At 45.3% G+C, this 20,838-nt stretch overlaps 1 protein-coding gene across 2 annotated transcripts in view; it reads left to right on the plus strand.

Moving 5' to 3' along the window:
• RELL1 (RELT like 1) overlaps window positions 1–20,838 on the plus strand; it is a 50,877-nt gene that overhangs the window by 19,792 nt on the left and 10,247 nt on the right. For both annotated transcript variants that reach the window (XR_014459025.1, XM_083158527.1), the window contains exons 2-4: window positions 5,261–5,482; window positions 17,733–17,807; window positions 19,363–19,438. Coding sequence is in view for 1 of the 2 variants with exons in the window: in XM_083158527.1 (XP_083014653.1) it covers window positions 5,261–5,482; window positions 17,733–17,807; window positions 19,363–19,438 (373 nt within the window). In the remaining variant the exon portion in view is untranslated. The remainder of the gene's footprint in view (window positions 1–5,260; window positions 5,483–17,732; window positions 17,808–19,362; window positions 19,439–20,838) is intronic.

The raw sequence follows: 20,838 nt of genomic DNA on the forward strand, positions 1-20,838 counted from the left end.
TTTGTTAACATTCTCCCATTCGCTGTGTGCCGGTGGCGTGATGCATGTGCCTGTGAGTACACATCGTGGCAACAACGCATAAGAACATCATTTACCATCTACTAGGACTACAATAAGGAATAGTAACTTAAGAATCCTTGCCCGAAGAGTGGCAAGAAAAGGGGATGCGGTCATTTGGTCTACAGCATGATGGTCAATGGTCATTTGGTCTACATTATGATGGTCAACACCATTAGGTCGACATGGGAAAATGTCCACATTGTTCTAGGTCGACAGGTCGTTAGTTCGGCAGTGTCTAAGTCGACATAGGGTTTTTCACTGTTTTTTGAGCTGACATGTGCTGACAGGCGGTATTTCATGCCCTACCATCCACTAGGGCATGGTGGGAGAATAAAATAGTGTGCCGATCGCAGCGAGGCACCGAGCCCGATGCATTGCGCTTTAAACTGTGTAAATGTCAACTGTTTTGAGATTAAGGTAAAAAAAACTGTGAAAAACCCCATGTCGACCTTTTGACTGTCGACCTAGACATTGTCGAACTAACGACCTGACGAATTAATGACCGTTCAACCTTTTCCCATGTCAACCTAATGGTGTCGACCATCATACTGTAGACCAAATGATCCCAACCCCAAGAAAAGTAGTGTACTGATTTTCTCAGAGATGATCTTGTGCATCTACCTTTTGCGGTCGCCATATTGTCTGAGCTGCAACACACCCAAGAATGGCTATCTTCTAGCCTGTAGCTGACATGTTCACCCCGGAGTCTGGCATCTGGAGCTCCTCCTCGTCATAACTTGTTCTCTTCTGACGTTTGCCCTAAAGATCTTCAGCTTACTATACATCCAGTACCTCTATACGATTCTGCACAACTCACTTGGTATCTTACAGTAGCTAATATTAATCTGTGCACGTTCTCAGCACTATAGAAAAAAAGGTATAGAACGTGTATTATATTGGCTAATATACTACCTACTGAAACAATAATGAAGTGATTTTTTTTATGCGGTCTGTGAATACCAAACTTACCTGCAACATCTAGTACTGTATGTGTTGCTTTTACAGTATAATTCCATATAGCTATTGTTACTTGTATGATGTGAGGCCTTATTCAGGACAAATTTGTTCTCAAAATGGGCAAAACCATGCTGCACTGGAGGTGGGGTAGATGTAACATGTGCAGAGAGTTATATTTGGGTGAGTTTGTTTCTGTGCAGGGGTAAATACTGGCTGCTTTATTTGTACTCTGTATTTTGGTTTCAACACACCTCACCCAAATCGAACTCTCTCTGCACCTGTTATATTTGCCCCACCTGCAGTGCACATGGTTTTGCCCATTTTGAGAACAAATTGTTCCTGCAATTACGCCTGAATTGGGCCCATGGATTGGCTGGCCTGGCTGCCAATAACTAATACAGGGTTGCCGACTTTAACATTCTCCTCTCCGGGAGAAGCCCGGAGAGGAGAGTTTCAGCAGCCGCTCAGGGGGCGGGGCTTACGAGTGACATCACTAAGCCCCGCCCCCATACTGTTAAAAGCAGCGAATTCAGGGAACTCCATGGAGGGGGCGGGGCTAAAATGACGCGATTGTGCCATTTTAGCTCCGCCCCCTCCTCTGAGACCCGAGGATTGCAGCATTTTAATGCCGCGATCCGGGGGTCAGCGGGGGTCCCCCCTGAATCCGGGAGGGTTGCCCACCCTTCCGGGGGCCGGGAGGGGGTACCCGATTTTCGGGAGACTCCCGGAAATTCCGGGAGGGTCGGCAACCCTGAACTAATACACTGGGGTAGATGTATGAAGCAGTGTTAAGGGAGGAGAAGTGGCCCATGGCAACCAATCAGCTGCTCTGTATAATTTTATAGTATGCAAATTACAGATGTTACTTCAGTGCTGATTGGTTGCCATGGGCCACTTCTCTGGCTAACTTCTCTTCCCTTATCACTGCTTCATAGATCTATTCCTGTGGTTATTCTAAAACCCTGCATCTTTTAAAACTCGTGCAGTTCCCCTTCCCTGCTTGGGGCGTCACTCTCTGCTGTGGTGCTGCAGAAATGACCATTTGCTGATGAGATATTGTCCCATCAAACCAAATCTTTCTTATGCTGTGTACACAAGGCAGATATGCCGTGCTATGCGAGTCCTGATACGATCAGATGGTATCGGGACTCGCATAGCACGGCATGCTGCGGAGGGACAATTTAGACTATATAGTGCAGATCTGCACTATATAGTCTTGCCTGCCCTCACTATATCGCTGCCGATTTGCGCTCACTCGGGAGCGCGCATCGGGCTCGTTAGCTGACAATTAATATGCAATATGGCTTCCGATGTTCACTATATCGGAAACATCGGAAGCCATATTGCCCCCGTGTGTACACACAATTAAAATAAGAGTAAATCGTTTCCAACACTGTACCACTATGTACAGATCAATGCTTGGGTTTCTTAAGAGGTTTTCAATAGGATTTATTCCTCGCCTCTCATGGTATAACTATTGTAGGTATAGTCATACAATTTATATATTGATCCTATTCATTCGTATACAGGTTGTATAATCTAAATGATTGCACGTATAAACCTCCAAGCTGCAACAATGTGTACTGAAATAGTTTTTCTACCTTGTTATCCCCTTTACGGTTGTTCTGGATCCTATATTGTACCGGATTTCCTTTTTCTGTGTTATAGTAGATTGCAGTGCCGCCTGTAAGCATGTTTATGTAGGGGCTGCATTGTTGAGTTATTTTTGTGTGCTGTTTATATGTATTAATCATGCTTTGGTTAATATATATGTTTTGCATGCTTATATTGAGTTGCTCACCCCAGTGATGGCTCCAGGATCACTGAGCATTATTGTGCCTTCCCCAGCAACTCACAACTGCCTGTTTCTACAAGCTACAGTGAATTTCGATACCCTATACTTCTATAGCTATGTTTGTACTAATGATTTGTGTTGATGTTATTGTTGCATTTATGTTTTTTTGTTTTACTTGTGTTTATGTGTACGCTATGGGCCTGATTATGACATGGACTGATATTACACATTTGCAGCTGTGTTCCAGATACTCAACTAGCTGAAAGAAAGGCCCGTTTTATAGCTTTTGTAACGAGCAAACACTTTTTCAGCTGTGTTAACATAATTGCACAAGGGTTTTCTAATAATCCATTATGTTTGCTAGTCACGTTAGAAGAATAATGTACCATTAGAACACTGGAGTGATGGTTGCTGTAAATGGGCCTGTATAAATCTATGTACAGATGGAGCCTCGCGCGCCCCGTGACTATGGAGCTGGCTACCAGTGGCGTAGCTACGTTTTGGGTGCCCCCCCCCGCGCCGCCACCCCGCCAAGCACCCCTACACCGCCGCCCATGCAAACCCCCCTCAATCCCCCACAGCCTTACCTATCGCGCTGGTCCCGGCGGCTCCGTTCTTCTGCTGAGGACCACCAGAAAATGGCCGCCCCCATACAGCAGACAGTTTCAGAGAACTGTGTGCTATATGGGGGCGGCCATTTTGTGGCGGTCCTCAGCAGAAGAACGGAGCCGCCGGGACCAGCGCGATAGGTAAGGCTGTGGGGGATTGGAGGGGGGTTTAACTATAGCACCGCAGCCCCTGGCGCCCCCACATGCACAGCGCCCCCCCCCCCCCCCGCGGTGGCTGTGGTGCTATAGTTACGCCACTGCTGGCTACGGGTCCCCGCCGCCTTCGCCGTACCCCCTATCCCTGCCCGTCTTTCTGAAATGGAGACGGGCAGGGACCCGCAGCGGCGCCATCCTGAAATGCGTGTCCCAGTCAGATGGAGCGCCTCTGCGCCGGCGATCACCAGCGAGGACATTCTGGCGATCCCCAGGCAAAAAAAGAGGCGCTCCATAGCTATATCTTTAAAAAAACAAAAATTTGCAGCTACTATAGTAATCTACCACATTAACAATGTACAGAGTGTATTTCTGATTTTTTCAATGAAGATAACATTAAATTAAACAGTGCTCTTCTTTAAAAAAAAATAAGGACATTTCTAAGTGACCCCAAACTTTTGAACGGTTTGGTGGTCACTTAGGCTTCTTTGATCCAAGGACTCAGTGTTAGATGTCCGATGTTCACACAGAAGATACGAGTAACCACTAACTCTTTTGTGTCACCCCAGTCTGTCTGCCCCTCCCCTTTAGAATGTAAGCTCTCACGAGCAGTAGTAGTTAGTTTATTTATAAGGCGCCACAAAGTGTCTGCAGCGACGTACATAGCAAACAAAAAAACAAATTACAAGGTAACGTACAGGGTGTGTTGATAAAATACAGCATAAATAGGGTATAGCTGGTAGAACTAAAATCAGCATCAGTTCTGAAGTAGGTGTGGAAATTGTCGAGGAGACTGAAGATGAAGTAGAGGAAGGGAAGAACAGGGCAGGAGCGCTGGTGAGGTAAAGAGGTAGGGTGAGTACGTGAGGCAGGAGGGCCCTACTCATAAGAGTTAACATACTAAAAGGAGGTGGGTGGACGAACGAAAAACAATAGGATAAGTAGGAACGGATGGAGGGGTAGGGTAAGCAGGATAGGAGCAGGGCCCTGTCTCCTCATGGGCTATTGTTACACTAAATATCTCTGCCACCCAAAAAATTACTTGTCCTGTCCCCTGATGCAACCATTTTTATTTACTATGTACTTGTCCTAAATTATCTTGTAGTGGAATTTTTGTTTTGCTCATTTATGTATTGTCGGCGCTGCGGAACTCTTGCGGGGCCAAATCAATTAACAATTTATAATAATAATAATAATAATAATAATAATCCTCCGTTTACTTAGGATGTGTAGGGAAATCACTATGCTGGAGCCAGTGAAGCTGCTTCCAACCCCTGACTTCAGCACATCCAGGGAACTAATTGCCTTTTCAGACAGAAGTAATGACCCTGGCTGTTGCAGGGTTGAGGTGGGGTGTTAAAGCACTAAACTGAATTACACAGGTCGACCTGTGTATAATGGGCGACCCGGGTTTAGTGCGAAAGGGTTGGAACCCAGGATCAAAATCTCTGGTGCTATTTGAAAGCGGTATAAGCTGAGATGCCCCTGTTTTCTGGAACGCTACCTGTCACTGACCTGAAACCACAGCATCTAGTGCGGGCCATACATCAGCGCTGAGTTTCATATTTAAAATCCCTGATTTGCCGATTTTGGGCTGAGATTTGGAAATCCAACATGTTTGCAGATGTATATAACCCATGATACTCTTATTCTTATTGCAATTTTGTTTTTCTTTTTTTTCTTGTAGACCTTCTGACCTCTCAGGAGCCTGTGGCAAGTCCTGGTGACAAGGTGGAGGCCAGCGGGGGCGGACACCCAGAATACATTGCCTTTTACTTGGTTCCTGTCTTCTTCATCATGGGCCTAGCGGGAGTGCTGATCTGCCACGTGCTGAAGAAGAAAGGCTATCGCTGCACCACAGCTGAGCCTGAGCCTGAGGTGGAGGAGAAAGTCACCGGGGAGAAGATTGGTAAGCAGCTCAGACTGCTGTCCCTAGGCCAGTTACCACGCTCTGATGCTGGGCTACACGTGTAACATTGGAAATAGAAGTCAGGTGTAGTCCACTATAGTAATGTTAGCATTCATAATGTCCTCACCGAAATGTCAGCGGTTATGTCGACATTGTTAAAATGTCAACATGCAATATTATCTGAATGTTGACATTAGGGAAAGTTAAGGTTTAGGGGTAACAGTGAAATAATCCCATAAGATGCTGCTGTTGTCGTCGGTAACAGATAAGTCACTGCTGGGCCACCAGCATGACATGTCGACATTCTAACATGTTAATATGTCCTTACTGTCTACATGATGAATGTTGACATTATGACAGCAGCATATACCCAGGGTTGCGAGAGGAGAGGGGGGGGGGCACTAGAAATTAACCGGGCTTCCTGGAGGAGCCCGATGGGGGTCCTGGTTCGACTCCCCACCTCCCGCCGTCCCGGGCAGCAGCTGCATGAGCTCTTGCGCTGTCGGTGTGTTAGTGTTTGAGAGCTCATGCTGTGCCTGTCAGCAGCACAGCGCATGCTGTAGAGTGTGCTGTGCTGCTGAGTAGGGGTGGGAAGGGAGTATAACACTTCCCCCTCAACTGTTTAAACGTTATTTTTTCCGTGCTAATGGGTGTGGCCACGCCTCCTGCGATTAGGCCACACCTCCAAATTTTACCAGGGCCCAGCATACTTCTCGGCGGCCCTGTTCATACCCAATCCAGCACGTACTAACCTTTTTCATTAATGTCTGAGTTAACACTTATTGATTTGAGAACAAGGTTCTAGACTTCCAGTCCAATTCACAGGCTGCTTTAATGCTGTGTGAAAGCCTTGAACTGGCTTATGCCTTATGCGCTCACATTAAAGTCCACAGATCATTGGAAGTCTTAGGGTGTGTACACGCGGTCGATTAGGCTTGCTGTTCAATCCCGATGCGATCAGAATGAATTGGGGTCGAATCGGACGGCAAACACCCGGCATGCATGCGACTTTTGACTATATAGTGCAGTTCTGCACTATATAGTCATTGCTGCCCTGTCTATCTGGGTTTCGATTTGTGCTGTCCCGGGAGCGCGCATCGGAATCGCAAGGTAAAAAAACCCTGTGCGATCTGCATGCGATTTTGACTATATAGTCAAAATCTCATGCTGGATTGTACCGTGTGTACACAGCATTACTGTGCCATGGAGGTCATGTGATATTGCTCGCCCTACTCTTGAATGGTATTATGTAATGTTACAGTTTGAATCCGAGGCTCCGCTTCCTGTGTTTGGCACAGTTCCTTCCAAGCAGTCACCATTCATCAAACAGAAAAATTTCCATGGAACACTGAGCGCTTGTATTCTGCTGGTAACATTATTGCATGGTCACGGATGCAAGTTGTTTCTATTACGTGTGTGCACTGCATGTTCATCTGATTGTTACCTATGTCCGCAGGGTCTTTCAGTCAACCCCCCCCCACGCATCCATATGTTCTCTTAGTGCTGACATAAGATCTGAACTGTTATGTGGAAAAGCCCTGGTTATTATATAGATGTATAATAAAATCTACTGCAAACCTCTCTGAGGGTATCCGGTCAATAAGTTGTAGTAATAATAATAGTAGTTGACCGACTATTGACCTAGACCGTGTTGTCCTAATATTCCACACCCCTCGCAGACATCTATAAGAGCCCTGGAATGAGGAACCGTGTATGTTACATGTGATAAAAACTAATATCTCACATGCCTGGGCTCAGCTGCTGAAGTATGTGACAGTACAGGACTCCGCATGTTGATCTGGAGGCTGTTTTCTCATGTTCAGGCCACCAGCAATGATAAAGTCACATGCTTCAATTCTGGCATTAAAAACAGGGCCGGGCCTCATAGAAAATAATTTATGTATACCAGAAAAAAAAAACGAACCGTCAAGTGAAGGTAGGATCAAAGCTGCCTGTTATATCCTCTTTCCCTGATAGAATGCTGAACACTTCCCCCTGCTGGCCGAGTTCAGAATCTCTTTGCCTACTTCCTAAGATTTTTGCTGTTTAACAGCCCTCTTTACATCCTGAACAGTTAAGTCGTTGCTGAAACCAGAATTGATATTTGCTAACATGTTGTGTTTTTTTATAAAACACAAATATATTCTGGGGCACTGTTCTGTGCGGGAATAGAATCATACATCGGTGGTAATTTGGAATATAAGTTTTTGCTGGAGTTTGCAATGTAAAAAGGAATGATACAAAATGCACAAGCGGGTACTATTAATGGATACTTCACGCCTAAACTTTTTAGGAGGGTAAATCGACAAGGGCTTCATATTACTGAATAAAGCACTTGCAGTATACGGATTACTAGTAGTATACATAGAAAAATGCAGCATCAGGAAGAGGAATGAATGCCGTTATTAGAGCTTTTTCCTGTTTGTTACACACAGAGATAACTGGTCTATGTGGGCATGACAAATGTTTGATGTGGAAAATCACTTGGTTGATGAACACGAATACAGCACATTACAGATCTAAGCAGCTAACTGATTGGATATGTAAAACTCACAGGTGTATAGTTGCCGGAACAGTTAACTGGTTTACAGTATATATGTGGTAGCCGCCACGTTAGGGGTAGCTATATACCCTTGTTGTAGATACGTATATGTTATGAATGTACAGTTAATGTCATACTACAAGTCTCATAGAGAATACTTTATGTTTTGTGTAATAATTAAACCCTATAGGGGACATTAAATGTATGTCTATGGGCATGCCTCCACAGAAGGCAAGAGACTGTTCTTTTAATGGTTTTACACTGTGCTCCCCGCCAGAGAGACATTAGACAGGGAGCAACGAACTGCTGGCAGAAAACCCCTATGTCGATAAAGTTATTCAGCCCGTGCACATGACGGGCACCGTGAGCCACGAGAGCCTGGGTAAAAAACTGACAGCCGTTAACGGCTGTTGAGGAGTTGCTGGAGCAGTAAGGAAGTTAGCAGAGCTACGCAGCTGGAGAGGAAGGTGGAGAGCGGTGCTGGAGAGAACCGGACTGCTTACCGGCGTTCAGGCGATCCTCCTGGTCTCTCTAAATCTGCGGTGACCCAGCAGTGAGTGTCGGAGGGAACCCCGGTGGTGTCACGCTTCCCAGCTTCAGACGGGGAGCTCCGGAGTCCAGACGCATCATCAGTGGGAGGCGGCGACTAGGCGGGGCTGCAGCAGACGAGAAGCAAGAGAGAGGGGTGTGGTGAGTCAGTATCCAGCCCCAAAAAGGCCGCCCGGTACCTCCCCCGTCCAGCCTCTCTCACAATACACGCATCAGCTCTAGCAAGCCTGAGTGACAGTTCTTAACCGGCACCCCGCTGCTCTACTCAGCTGTGGCCACTAATCTGTGCAATATAACAGTGTTACCTCCCAGTCCAACCTGTATCCAGAGCCTGCATACAGGATCATTACTTAGTACAGAGGAATATTCTTTATTAACAGTCATGGTTGAAGTTATAAACTATATGGAGGAGCTTTGTAATTAAAGACTGGTAACTAAAGGCTCCACATTGCTTTAATAGTAGCCAATAGTACTGGTGAGCTTTACTTTAAGCTGCCAGCCAAAACTAAAGCGCTTCTGGGACACTATATCCGGAGACAGACTCATTAGCAGCAGAGCAGTCTCGTCATAATAAACCTCATCTAAGCAGCATCAGACACAGCTCACAAAGTAAACTCTCTGGAAGATAGGTACTGATTCGGCATTATAAACGCCAGAGAGATCAACGCAGAGCATGGAGGATCGATATTGATATCCCAGACACGTCAGTGCAGCTTACTCTTTTTGGGACCTACAACCTACTCTGTATTCAGTATATAGACTAAGGCAGGATATCACTTAGGAAGACTTACCTTTCCAACCTTGGATTACAAATTCCTAGGGAATAGACATCGCAGCGGGGGACCGGAAATCCTACAATAAAAAGTAAAGACAGTTATTTAAAAGCGCTTACATAACAGGTGACTATAGTCATAAAAGGAGTTAACTCTAGCCTATCATCAGTCAGAAGGGTTATTGCGCAATAATCACCCATTTGGGTAATTGAAGGCCTTATAGGAGATAAAAGGTACTGGGAAATGTTTAACGTTTTGATGTAGTTGATATATAGGAAATGTTTTAACAGTAATTAGTTTACCTATCTATAAAAGTAATAACAACTTAGTGTAACGGCTTAGACAGAGGCCTCTAGGTGCTAGTATAGCATTTATTTGCGTTATTTGCCATGGTAATGTTTTGATTATACATTATAATTGAATTGCTATATACTCGTTTATTCTGCTGTCAAACGGTGGAGCTGATTTTTAAAGCATTATTGTTAGACAGTAACTTCTCACAAATGTTATGTGAGTAAATGTTTGTATTTGCATGTTTATATTTCATGCCCAATAATAACCTTGATTTCAAGCAGGCTTTCATCGAAAGCAGAGTTCCAGTTTAATAAAACTACCTTATTATTTTATTTTTGTGCTTTATTGTAACGAACTGTTTATAAGTATATAGTTAGATAACCTGTAAAAGAGAAGAGATACTTACCCGAAAAGTAGAAGATATTTACCTGTGAGGACCACAGAATTGGCGTCGCACGAACAGGATTCGTACAAGAAAAACAGCAAAATGTCCAGCAGAGATTCAGCTGAAGGAACCCCGCAACCAGCCATGGCCACCCCTAACCCAATTACCTTGCCATATCATTTTGGAGCGCCATGGATTCCATGCTATTCTGGCGAAGAAACAGGAAAGGATGGCGTTTCATTGAAAGCATTTAAAAAGAAACTGAACTCTATATTTATACTTCATCCATTAAGTCCACAGCAACAAGTGGAAATAGTTATAGGGCAGCTGAAAGGACCAGCACTAAGGGAAGTTTGGTCCTGGCCAGCAAGAGAAAAGCAGACGGCAGATCAGATTTTTCAGAGACTAGCAACAACCTTCCATATTGCCACTCTATCAGAGTTAAAGTCACGGTTTTATGCAAGAAAGCAAAGGTTGGATGAGACTTTGAGAGATTTCGCCCTGAGTCTTCAGGAAATGCTGAAGGATATACAAGAATTCGATGCAGAAGATGCCCAGATTCCAGACGAAAATGAGGCTCTTATCAACAGATTAATCGAAGGAGTACACCAAGACAGTGTCCGGACCCAATTGAAACTCTTGCGTCTGCAAAAAGACAAAGCCTCATTCCTAGATTTCAAAGATGCGGCCATTAAACTAATTGGGGTTAAGCGTAACACTGGAGCTGGATTCCCGGAACTACCAGGGTATCAGGAACATTCATTTTCAAGTCCAGATGAACTTTTGGGGGCAGCAAAGGAGGTTAAGACACAACAAGTGAATGCTCAGAATGCACAGTCGGCTGCTGGAGATCTAAACTACATCCTAAAAGGACAGATAGAGGATCTAGTTACAGGAATGGCTGACATGAAGAAAGAGATTCAGAGGTTAGCAAACAGTCGACCCAACGAAAGACCAGATTCTGATTGGCATACTAGAGACCGTTCTTCACGAGGCGGATGGTGGGGCCCTAGTCAAGGAAAAGGCCGAAGGCCAACGGATCAATTCGACGCCCAAGGTCGTCCCATCTGCAGGAGATGTGGCCGCGGTGGTCATATTGAGCGAATGTGTCATCAGGAAAGACCTTTAAACTTGAATGCCCCGGGGACAGAGACCGATCCCCGGGGAGATTACCCTCAATAGGTCCGTCCCCAGAAGAGTGGTGCTCTCGATATACGGGGCGATGCCCTGTAATACCTGTATATATCGATGATGTCCAAGTCCTTGCCACTCTAGATACTGGGTCACAAGTCACCACCATAGACTATAAACTTTTTTTGCCAGCTCTGGGATAGAAAGGAGACACTCCCACCGCCCCCCACATGGCTTAGACTCCTAGCCAGTAATGGCCTGGCCATCCCCTGTGAAGGATATTGTGAGGTCAATGTAAAAATAGGACAGACACTGTTAACTCGGCAAGGGTGTCTTATCACGCATACTGAAGATTCGTCTATCCCTGCAATAATCATCGGGATGAACATCCTGCAAAGTTGCCCCAATGAACTGATTAATGCCTTACAGTCAGAATTACCCCACGTGCCTTCCTGTCACCAAAAAGCCTTATGTCAAGTGATAAAAGTGTTGCGTAGCCAAGAACAGTTTGTGAAAGAAACTGGAGAAATCGGAAGAGTTAAGTTCACGGATCAGAGAGCCTTTGTGGTTAAACCAAATACGGAAGTTATCCTATGGTGCAAAGCCCGGTGTGGCCCAATGGGAAGATCCTATCAGGCATTGGTGGAACCGAGCAGAACACAATCCCGACTCGACCTAGTCGTTGCTCGAACCCTTGTCACTGTAAGCAATGGAAGGATACCTGTCAGAGTGCTCAATCCGCATGACTATCCCATCCGAGTAGCACATCACCAGACATTGGCGAAATTGAGCTGGATAGCTTTCCAAGATGTCCATGACGTAGTGAGCTTCAATCAATCCTCCACTGCTACAGCTGAAAGTACAGAAGATAAGCCCTGGTGGAAAGAGATACACATCGGGGAGGAAAACACCCCGGAGGAACTCATAGAAGGCGTTCTGAGAGTGGTGCAGGAAAACGCCCAAACGTTCAGTAAATACCCCTCCGACTTCGGAAAAGTTGAGACCATAAGACATTTCATTCCAACTGGGAACGCACCAGCCATAAAAGAAAGATACAGAACGCTGGCTCCTGCCTTATATCAGCCGGTGAAAAAGATGTTAGAGGACATGAAGGCGAGTGGGGTGATTCATGAAAGCTATAGCCCATGGGCGGCACCCATTGTCATCGTGAAAAAGAAAGACGGAAGTTTGAGATTCTGCGTCGACTATAGAAAACTGAATCAGGTTACTCATAAGGACGCTTATCCTTTGCCCAGAATTGAGGAATCCCTGACCGCCCTAAAGTCTGCATCATACTTCTCCACCCTAGATCTCACCAGTGGCTACTGGCAGATCCAGGTAGCCACTGGGGATCGTGAGAAAACCGCCTTCACCACCCCCATGGGACTTTACGAGTTTGATAGGATGCCCTTTGGGCTTTGTAATGCTCCGGGAACATTTCAACGACTAATGGAGCACTGCCTGGGGCATCGAAATTTTGAATTCGTCTTACTATACCTCGATGATGTGATAGTGTACTCCAGCACGTACCATGATCACCTCCAACATCTACATGAGGTGTTTCAAAGACTGGCAGAATTCGGCTTGAAGGTCAAGCCCTCCAAGTGTTTCCTTCTTCAGAGCAGTGTCAAATATCTGGGGCATGTTGTAAGCGCCCAAGGAATTGTCCCTGATCCAGATAAGATTTCAGCTATCCGAGACTGGCCCGTGTTAAAGACCATTAAAGACGTTCGCAGCTTTCTGGGGTTTATAGGCTACTATCGTAGATTCATAAAGAACTTTTCCCGTGTGGCTGCCCCATTACACGAATTACTACGAGGGATCAATAGACAACAGCAGAACAAACAGACTCCCATTAATTGGACTGAGACCCAGCAGGAAGCTTTCGATACCCTTAAGGAGTTAATGACCACTACGCCCATCCTCGCCTACCCTGATTATAGTCAGCCCTTTCATCTATATACTGACGCCAGCTTTCAAGGGCTTGGGGCCGTGCTGTCTCAAAAGCAACATGATCAAGAGCGTATCATTGCCTTTGCTAGTCGAAACCTAAAAAAAAGTGAAAGGAATGATAGTAATTACAGTGCCTTTAAACTTGAACTGTTAGCCCTCGTTTGGGCAGTCACGGAAAAGTTCAGAAATTATTTGCTTGCAACCCCGTTTGTCGCATTCATGGATAACAACCCGTTAGCTCACTTAGCAACGGCTCAGTTGGGAGCCCTTGAACAGCGGTGGTATTCCCGGTTAGCCAACTTCCAATTTGTCATCAGATATCGATCTGGGAAAAGCAATGGCAACGCTGATGCTCTCGTGTCTCTCAAGAGCAGTTTATTCAAGAAGATGCGGACAAGTGGGAAGAGATAGAAATGCCAGCTTTCCAAGACATCTTCCTTGGTAAAACCACCGTTTCTAAGGAGAAGAAACAGCTAGCCTCTCAAGCTGAAACCGATACTTCGAGCCCTGAAAACAGAGATTATTGGGAGCAGATTCAGGGGGAAAGTCCACTGTTGACCAAATTGAAGACATTGATAACCGCTAAGAAAAGGTGGAAGTATGAATGCGAACCAGAAGCGGATCCTGAGCTCATCCGATTATACAAACAGAGGAGCAAATTCCGTTTCCAAGGGAACCTACTGGTGCGTGCGATCATCAACCCCAAAACACACGCTTTAATCCGTCAGATAGTGATACCCAGATGTCAGAAGGACAGAGTGCTCCAAGCTTATCACAATGACTCCGGGCATTATGGAGCTGAGAAGTTAGAATCCACTGTGCGGCAACGTTTCTTTTGGGTAGAGATGCGGAATGATATGGAAGAATGGTGCAAGAATTGCACGAGATGTATACTTAAAAAGAAACCGGCAACGTCACAAAGAGCTCCACTACATCCTATTGTTAGTCATCATCCCCTGGAGCTGGTTCTCATAGACCATGTGAAATTAGAACCGAGTCGCCAAGGTTACCAATACGCCATCACGATCATAGATCACTTCTCCAAATTTGCTGTCATCATGCCTGTGAAGGATCTTACGGCCCGAACCACTGCTGAAATAATTTGGAGAGCCTTTGTAAAACAGTACGGTTATCCCGAAAGAATCCTCACCGACCAAGGGGCTGCATTCGAATCAACCTTGTTCCAAGAACTGTGCAAATGGTATGGCTGTAAAAAGACACACACTACGGCCTATCATCCCCAGTGTAACGGGGCCTGCGAAAGACTCAATCAGTCTCTAATTAACATTCTAAGAGCCCTACCCAAGTCAGAAAGGCAAGATTGGCCTGAATTGCTACCTGAGATTTCTTTTGTCTACAATAACACGGAGCATGGAGCTACCGGATTCACTCCATACTATCTGTTGTTCGGGAGGAATGGCAGGTTGCCTGCAGATCTAAAGTTGGAAGTGCCCCAGGAAATGTCCTCAGTGGAGAATCCAAAAACAGAATGGGTACAAACTCATCAAAAAAGAATCCGTGATGCCTACAAACTTGTTGACCAAAGAAGGGATAAATTACATCAACAACAGACTGAGTATTATAATGAAACCGCACTGGCAGAGCCCTTGGCAGTGGGAGATGTTGTCTGGAAGAAAAAGAACCAACGAAAGAGCAAACTGGATTCGTTTTGGGAGGAACAGCTGTTCATCATCAAAGAAATACCAAACCCTGGAATGGACATTTACCAAATCTCAAAATTGGGCGAAGAAAACTCAGTAGTAATACACCGAAACCAACTCAAGAAATGTCATGATTCAGTGTCAATTCCTAAGCTTCCTGTCTCGGAGCCTACAGATACGGACAGCAGCGGCTCATTCCCTGAAATGTTAAAGCTATTCTGGCCAGGGTTAGCCAATGGCATGCCTTACTGCTTTATGAATGTTTCTGAAAATCCAAATGTTGTTAACCTTGGTAATGAAATTCCTGTATTCCCTGAAAGTAATGTTTCTGTCATTCCACATGATGAAGTGGCCCAGGATACCTCAGAGTTAAGACGTTCGAACAGAAGTACACAAGGCGTCTTACCTCTCAGGTATAGAGAGTAGAAAGAGAAAGTTTTTAATGTGTTACTGACATGGTCAAATGTAATGCAGTATTGTTTATTTTTTCCTTTTGAATCTTATTCTAAGTAGGAAAGATTCCGTTTATTTTTAAAATTTGTTGCATGGGGACATGCAAGGTTCTACGGGGAAGTGTGTGGTAGCCGCCACGTTAGGAGTAGCTATATACCCTTGTTGTAGATACGTATATGTTATGAATGTACAGTTAATGTCATACTACAAGTCTCATAGAGAATACTTTATGTTTTGTGTAATAATTAAACCCTATAGGGGACATTAAATGTATGTCTATGGGCATGCCTCCACAGAAGGCAAGAGACTGTTCTTTTAATGGTTTTACACTGTGCTCCCCGCCAGAGAGACATTAGACAGGGAGCAACGAACTGCTGGCAGAAAACCCCTATGTTGATAAAGTTATTCAGCCCGTGCACATGACGGGCACCGTGAGCCACGAGAGCCTGGGTAAAAAACTGACAGCCGTTAACGGCTGTTGAGGAGTTGCTGGAGCAGTAAGGAAGTTAGCAGAGCTACGCAGCTGGAGAGGAAGGTGGAGAGCGGTGCTGGAGAGAACCGGACTGCTTACCGGCGTTCAGGGGATCCTCCTGGTCTCTCTAAATCTGCGGTGACCCAGCAGTGAGTGTCGGAGGGAACCCCGGTGGTGTCACGCTTCCCAGCTTCAGACTGGGAGCTCCGGAGTCCAGACGCATCATCAGTGGGAGGCGGCGACTAGGCGGGGCTGCAGCAGACGAGAAGCAAGAGAGAGGGGTGTGGTGAGTCAGTATCCAGCCCCAAAAAGGCCGCCCGGTACCTCCCCCGTCCAGCCTCTCTCACAATACACGCATCAGCTCTAGCAAGCCTGAGTGACAGTTCTTAACCGGCACCCCGCTGCTCTACTCAGCTGTGGCCACTAATCTGTGCAATATAACAGTGTTACCTCCCAGTCCAACCTGTATCCAGAGCCTGCATACAGGATCATTACTTAGTACAGAGGAATATTCTTTATTAACAGTCATGGTTGAAGTTATAAACTATATGGAGGAGCTTTGTAATTAAAGACTGGTAACTAAAGGCTCCACATTGCTTTAATAGTAGCCAATAGTACTGGTGAGCTTTACTTTAAGCTGCCAGCCAAAACTAAAGCGCTTCTGGGACACTATATCCGGAGACAGACTCATTAGCAGCAGAGCAGTCTCGTCATAATAAACCTCATCTAAGCAGCATCAGACACAGCTCACAAAGTAAACTCTCTGGAAGATAGGTACTGATTCGGCATTATAAACGCCAGAGAGATCAACGCAGAGCATGGAGGATCGATATTGATATCCCAGACACGTCAGTGCAGCTTACTCTTTTTGGGACCTACAACCTACTCTGTATTCAGTATATAGACTAAGGCAGGATATCACTTAGGAAGACTTACCTTTCCAACCTTGGATTACAAATTCCTAGGGAATAGACATCGCAGCGGGGGACCGGAAATCCTACAATAAAAAGTAAAGACAGTTATTTAAAAGCGCTTACATAACAGGTGACTATAGTCATAAAAGGAGTTAACTCTAGCCTATCATCAGTCAGAAGGGTTATTGCGCAATAATCACCCATTTGGGTAATTGAAGGCCTTATAGGAGATAAAAGGTACTGGGAAATGTTTAACGTTTCGATGTAGTTGATATATAGGAAATGTTTTAACAGTAATTAGTTTACCTATCTATAAAAGTAATAACAACTTAGTGTAACGGCTTAGACAGAGGCCTCTAGGTGCTAGTATAGCATTTATTTGCGTTATTTGCCATGGTAATGTTTTGATTATACATTATAATTGAATTGCTATATACTCGTTTATTCTGCTGTCAAACGGTGGAGCTGATTTTTAAAGCATTATTGTTAGACAGTAACTTCTCACAAATGTTATGTGAGTGAATGTTTGTATTTGCATGTTTATATTTCATGCCCAATAATAACCTTGATTTCAAGCAGGCTTTCATCGAAAGCCGAGTTCCAGTTTAATAAAACTACCTTATTATTTTATTTTTGTGCTTTATTGTAACGAACTGTTTATAAGTATATAGTTAGATAACCTGTAAAAGAGAAGAGATACTTACCCGAAAAGTAGAAGATATTTACCTGTGAGGACCACATATATGTAATACATGTATAGATGCTTTCAAAATTCTGAAAAGTATACGTGTTTATAAACTCTCTATATTTAGATGGTTTTAAAAAGCACAGCACCTTTTTGTGTTCACTCCTCAAAATGGGAAGCAAGCAATAAAGTTGCGATAGTTGAAAAAATATCGATCTCCAAATAGAGTATTGGCATGCTTGGTGCAGGACCGTACAGCAAGTGACTCCTGTAACGTTAATACACCAAGGTTGAACTGGATTCTTTATTCAGCCTTAAATACTATGGAACTATGTAAAAGAAGTTTGAAGGCGGTGGTGCTGGATGACCAACGTGTATAATGTTCTAGTTACATTCCCTCTTAATAATCCGGCTTGTTGTGTTTTGTTTTTTTTCTAGAAATGCAAGATGCTTTTTCAGACACCAACAATGATACTGTGGGACAAATTGTAAGCTACATAATGAAGAATGAAGGTAGGTGTCCCGTTCTGAGAGTTTGTAAGGTTTTGGACGGTCTTGGCATTTGCTGACCACATTTCTCTACAAAGCCAGCAGCTAGAGTATATGATAAGGCCTGTCACGGTGCTCATAGGACAGGTGGCATTGCAGATCTGAGGGCAGGGTGTCCTTGGGAGTGCTGTTCTGGGACTGAAGTAGTTTGCGAAATCCAGTCCCCGTCATTGAATGTTCTGTGTAGTAACGTAGACAACCCACGTAGACAATGTTGGTGTGCCGTGGACCATTTTTCATGCCTCATTGATAAGCCATAGTGTTCCTGTCAATGCGCTGCCAACCATTACAGACTGCATGCACACTCGCAGCAGAGTGGCGAATCCCTGCTATAATCTCCTCCTCCTGCCCAGTGAAGCGGGCGGGATGCAGTAGATTTGTGTAGACTTCTGTAGGTGCTGGGGACTGCCTAAAAAATTTTTGCATCACCTGCAATAGCAAGTATGGCTGAGCCACATCTGCAGCTGAATACACAGCAATGACCTGTATCTTTTTTTAAGATGACTAATATACATAGCTATATGTCTTGCAAAGTATAATCTGCTATCTGTACCTGGCACCTTGCTTAATATATCTGGTATCTCATAAAATGCATTCCCGAGATGGTGCAATAACGTAACCTTATCAGCTGAGTGGCGGACAATGCTTCTTCCATGTCCTGATCACTACAGTTACCAGACACCCCAGTGCTAGTTGTTTGTCATAGACAGGACAAAGGGTTGAAGTGCAGCTCGTACACCACTTTCAAACTAAAATCTACAATTGGTCAAGTTTCTCGATGTAGAATTGGAGGTGCGGTGTTGGGGTGCCGCGCTGTGGACTGATCTATTGCTCCGGGCTGCGGGGTGTATATAGCTGCATTATCGATGTAGAATTGGAGGTGCGGTGTTGGGGTGCCGCGTGTGGACTGATCTATTGCTGCGGGGTGTATATAGGTGCATTATCGATGTAGAATTGGAGGTGCGGTGTTGCGGTGCCGCGCTGTGGACTGATCTATTGCTGGGCGGCGGGGTGTATATAGGTGCATTATCGATGTAGAATTGGAGGTGCGGTGTTGCGGTGCCGCGCTGTGGACTGATCTATTGCTCCGGGCTGCGGGGTGTATATAGGTGCATTATCGATGTAGAATTGGAGGTGCGGTGTTGGGGTGCCGCGCTGTGGACTGATCTATTGCTCCGGGCTGCGGGGAGTATATAGGTGCATTATCGATGTAGAATTGGAGGTGCGGTGTTGGGGTGCCGCGCTGTGGACTGATCTATTGCTCCGGGCTGCGGGGTGTATATAGGTGCATTATCGATGTAGAATTGGAGGTGCGGTGTTGGGGTGCCGCGCTGTGGACTGATCTAGTGCTGCGGGGTGTATGTAGTTGCATTATCGTTGTACTCTGCATACAGTGTTCCAGATGAGTCCTGGCTCGATTGCTGCAAATAGTGTGCCCACAGCTGTGAGCCGGCACGTGTGTTCACTCCAAATGTCTGAGTGTGTATCCTGACCCTTAACACTCAACTTTTCTCTGCAGCGAATGCGGATATTTTGAAAGCGATGGTGGCTGACAGTTCAATGATGGCAGATAACAGCCTGTATGATCCAGAGAGGTAAGTGTCACTGGCATAGATTACAACTTGTTCTTTACGCTCCATGGCTTTGCGGTTTCCATTGTGCCAGTAGCTCATGTACTGACTACACTGGGTATATTCACCTCTACAAGCCCCTCATCGTCCTGCTACCACAGATTGAAGCAATCATGTACAAGGGTCTGGTTTATGTTCTGTAGTGCGGTGTTCCATTACAATTCCTTTAGAATATTTTTAAGAACACTTTTTTTGTGCTTGATTAGCTCGGTCTACAACAGTCATCACAGTGCAATACATTATTGACCGGAAGCTGGTTTCCAGCCGTTTTTCCCTGTAGACATGTGGACTAAACAATAGTGCTCATTCTAGCATCCTTCACCTTTCAAAACCCATGCAGTTCTCTTTCCTGTCTGGGGTGTCGCTGTTTGCTGTGGTGCTGCTCTCTGGTGTGTATCTGTGCTGAGATACAGACCAGAGAGTTCTAGAGGCACAAAAGCAGATAGCGACACTTCAGCCAAAGTGATATATATTGTAGCTGTATGCAGATGTTATATTGAGAAATATATCTTCTAACTTTGTTTTTAACCCTGGATTGTTCTTTCTTTGCTGTGCTTCTGGAAGATTTGGTGAGTGTCTCTCCTTTCCGGTGTGGGGAGGGGTGATGCTTGTATGGGTTGTGTTTGGAGGAGGGGCAGAGAGCTGCCTGGTCAGGTGCTGCAATTACTCCCCTCCAATCAGGGTGGGGAATTTCTTTATCTCCTTGGGCTTTCGCATATGACTGTTTTGCATCCCTCGGCCCCTGGAGGTAACATTGCTTCCAGCTATCGGCTTTGATCCCAATGTGGATTATGTGCATTCATCATTTTGGGAAGACTTATTACCCCTTCTGAGCATAACACTGGGAAAGCATCAGAGAATGACTACCGTGTACCCATTGTGAATTATTATTCCTTTAATCGGGGGAAGGCAGAGCTTTTGTTCTAGATCTGTCTGAGATCTCATGTGATATGGAATGGTGCATCTGCTGGGTGCCAGACGCGGTCCCGACAGTCGGGATCCCCACAGTCATTTACCCGACTGTCAAAACTCCGACAGACGGGTGCCCGACAGCCACCCGCTATTCTCCCTTGTGGGGGTCCACGACCCCCATAGAGGGAGAATAGAATAGGTGACGAGCGCAGCGAGCCCGCAAGGGGCTTTGTTGCGCTCACCATACTGTCTGAGTCCGGGCAGTCGGGATCCCACGTTGGGCAAATGACTGTCGGGATCCCGTCGTTGAGCTAATGACTGTCAGGATCCCGACTGTCGGTGCCCTGTACCACACCCCATCTGCCAACTACGGTGTCGATCCTATTAACCCTGAACGGTGCAGATGATTGCGAGTTGTGAATCATCACGACACCGGGCGCACTTTAGACGGG

Source organism: Crinia signifera, chromosome 1 (genome assembly GCF_055691185.1).
Source record: "Crinia signifera chromosome 1, ASM5569118v1, whole genome shotgun sequence".
NCBI lineage: Eukaryota > Metazoa > Chordata > Amphibia > Anura > Myobatrachidae > Crinia > Crinia signifera.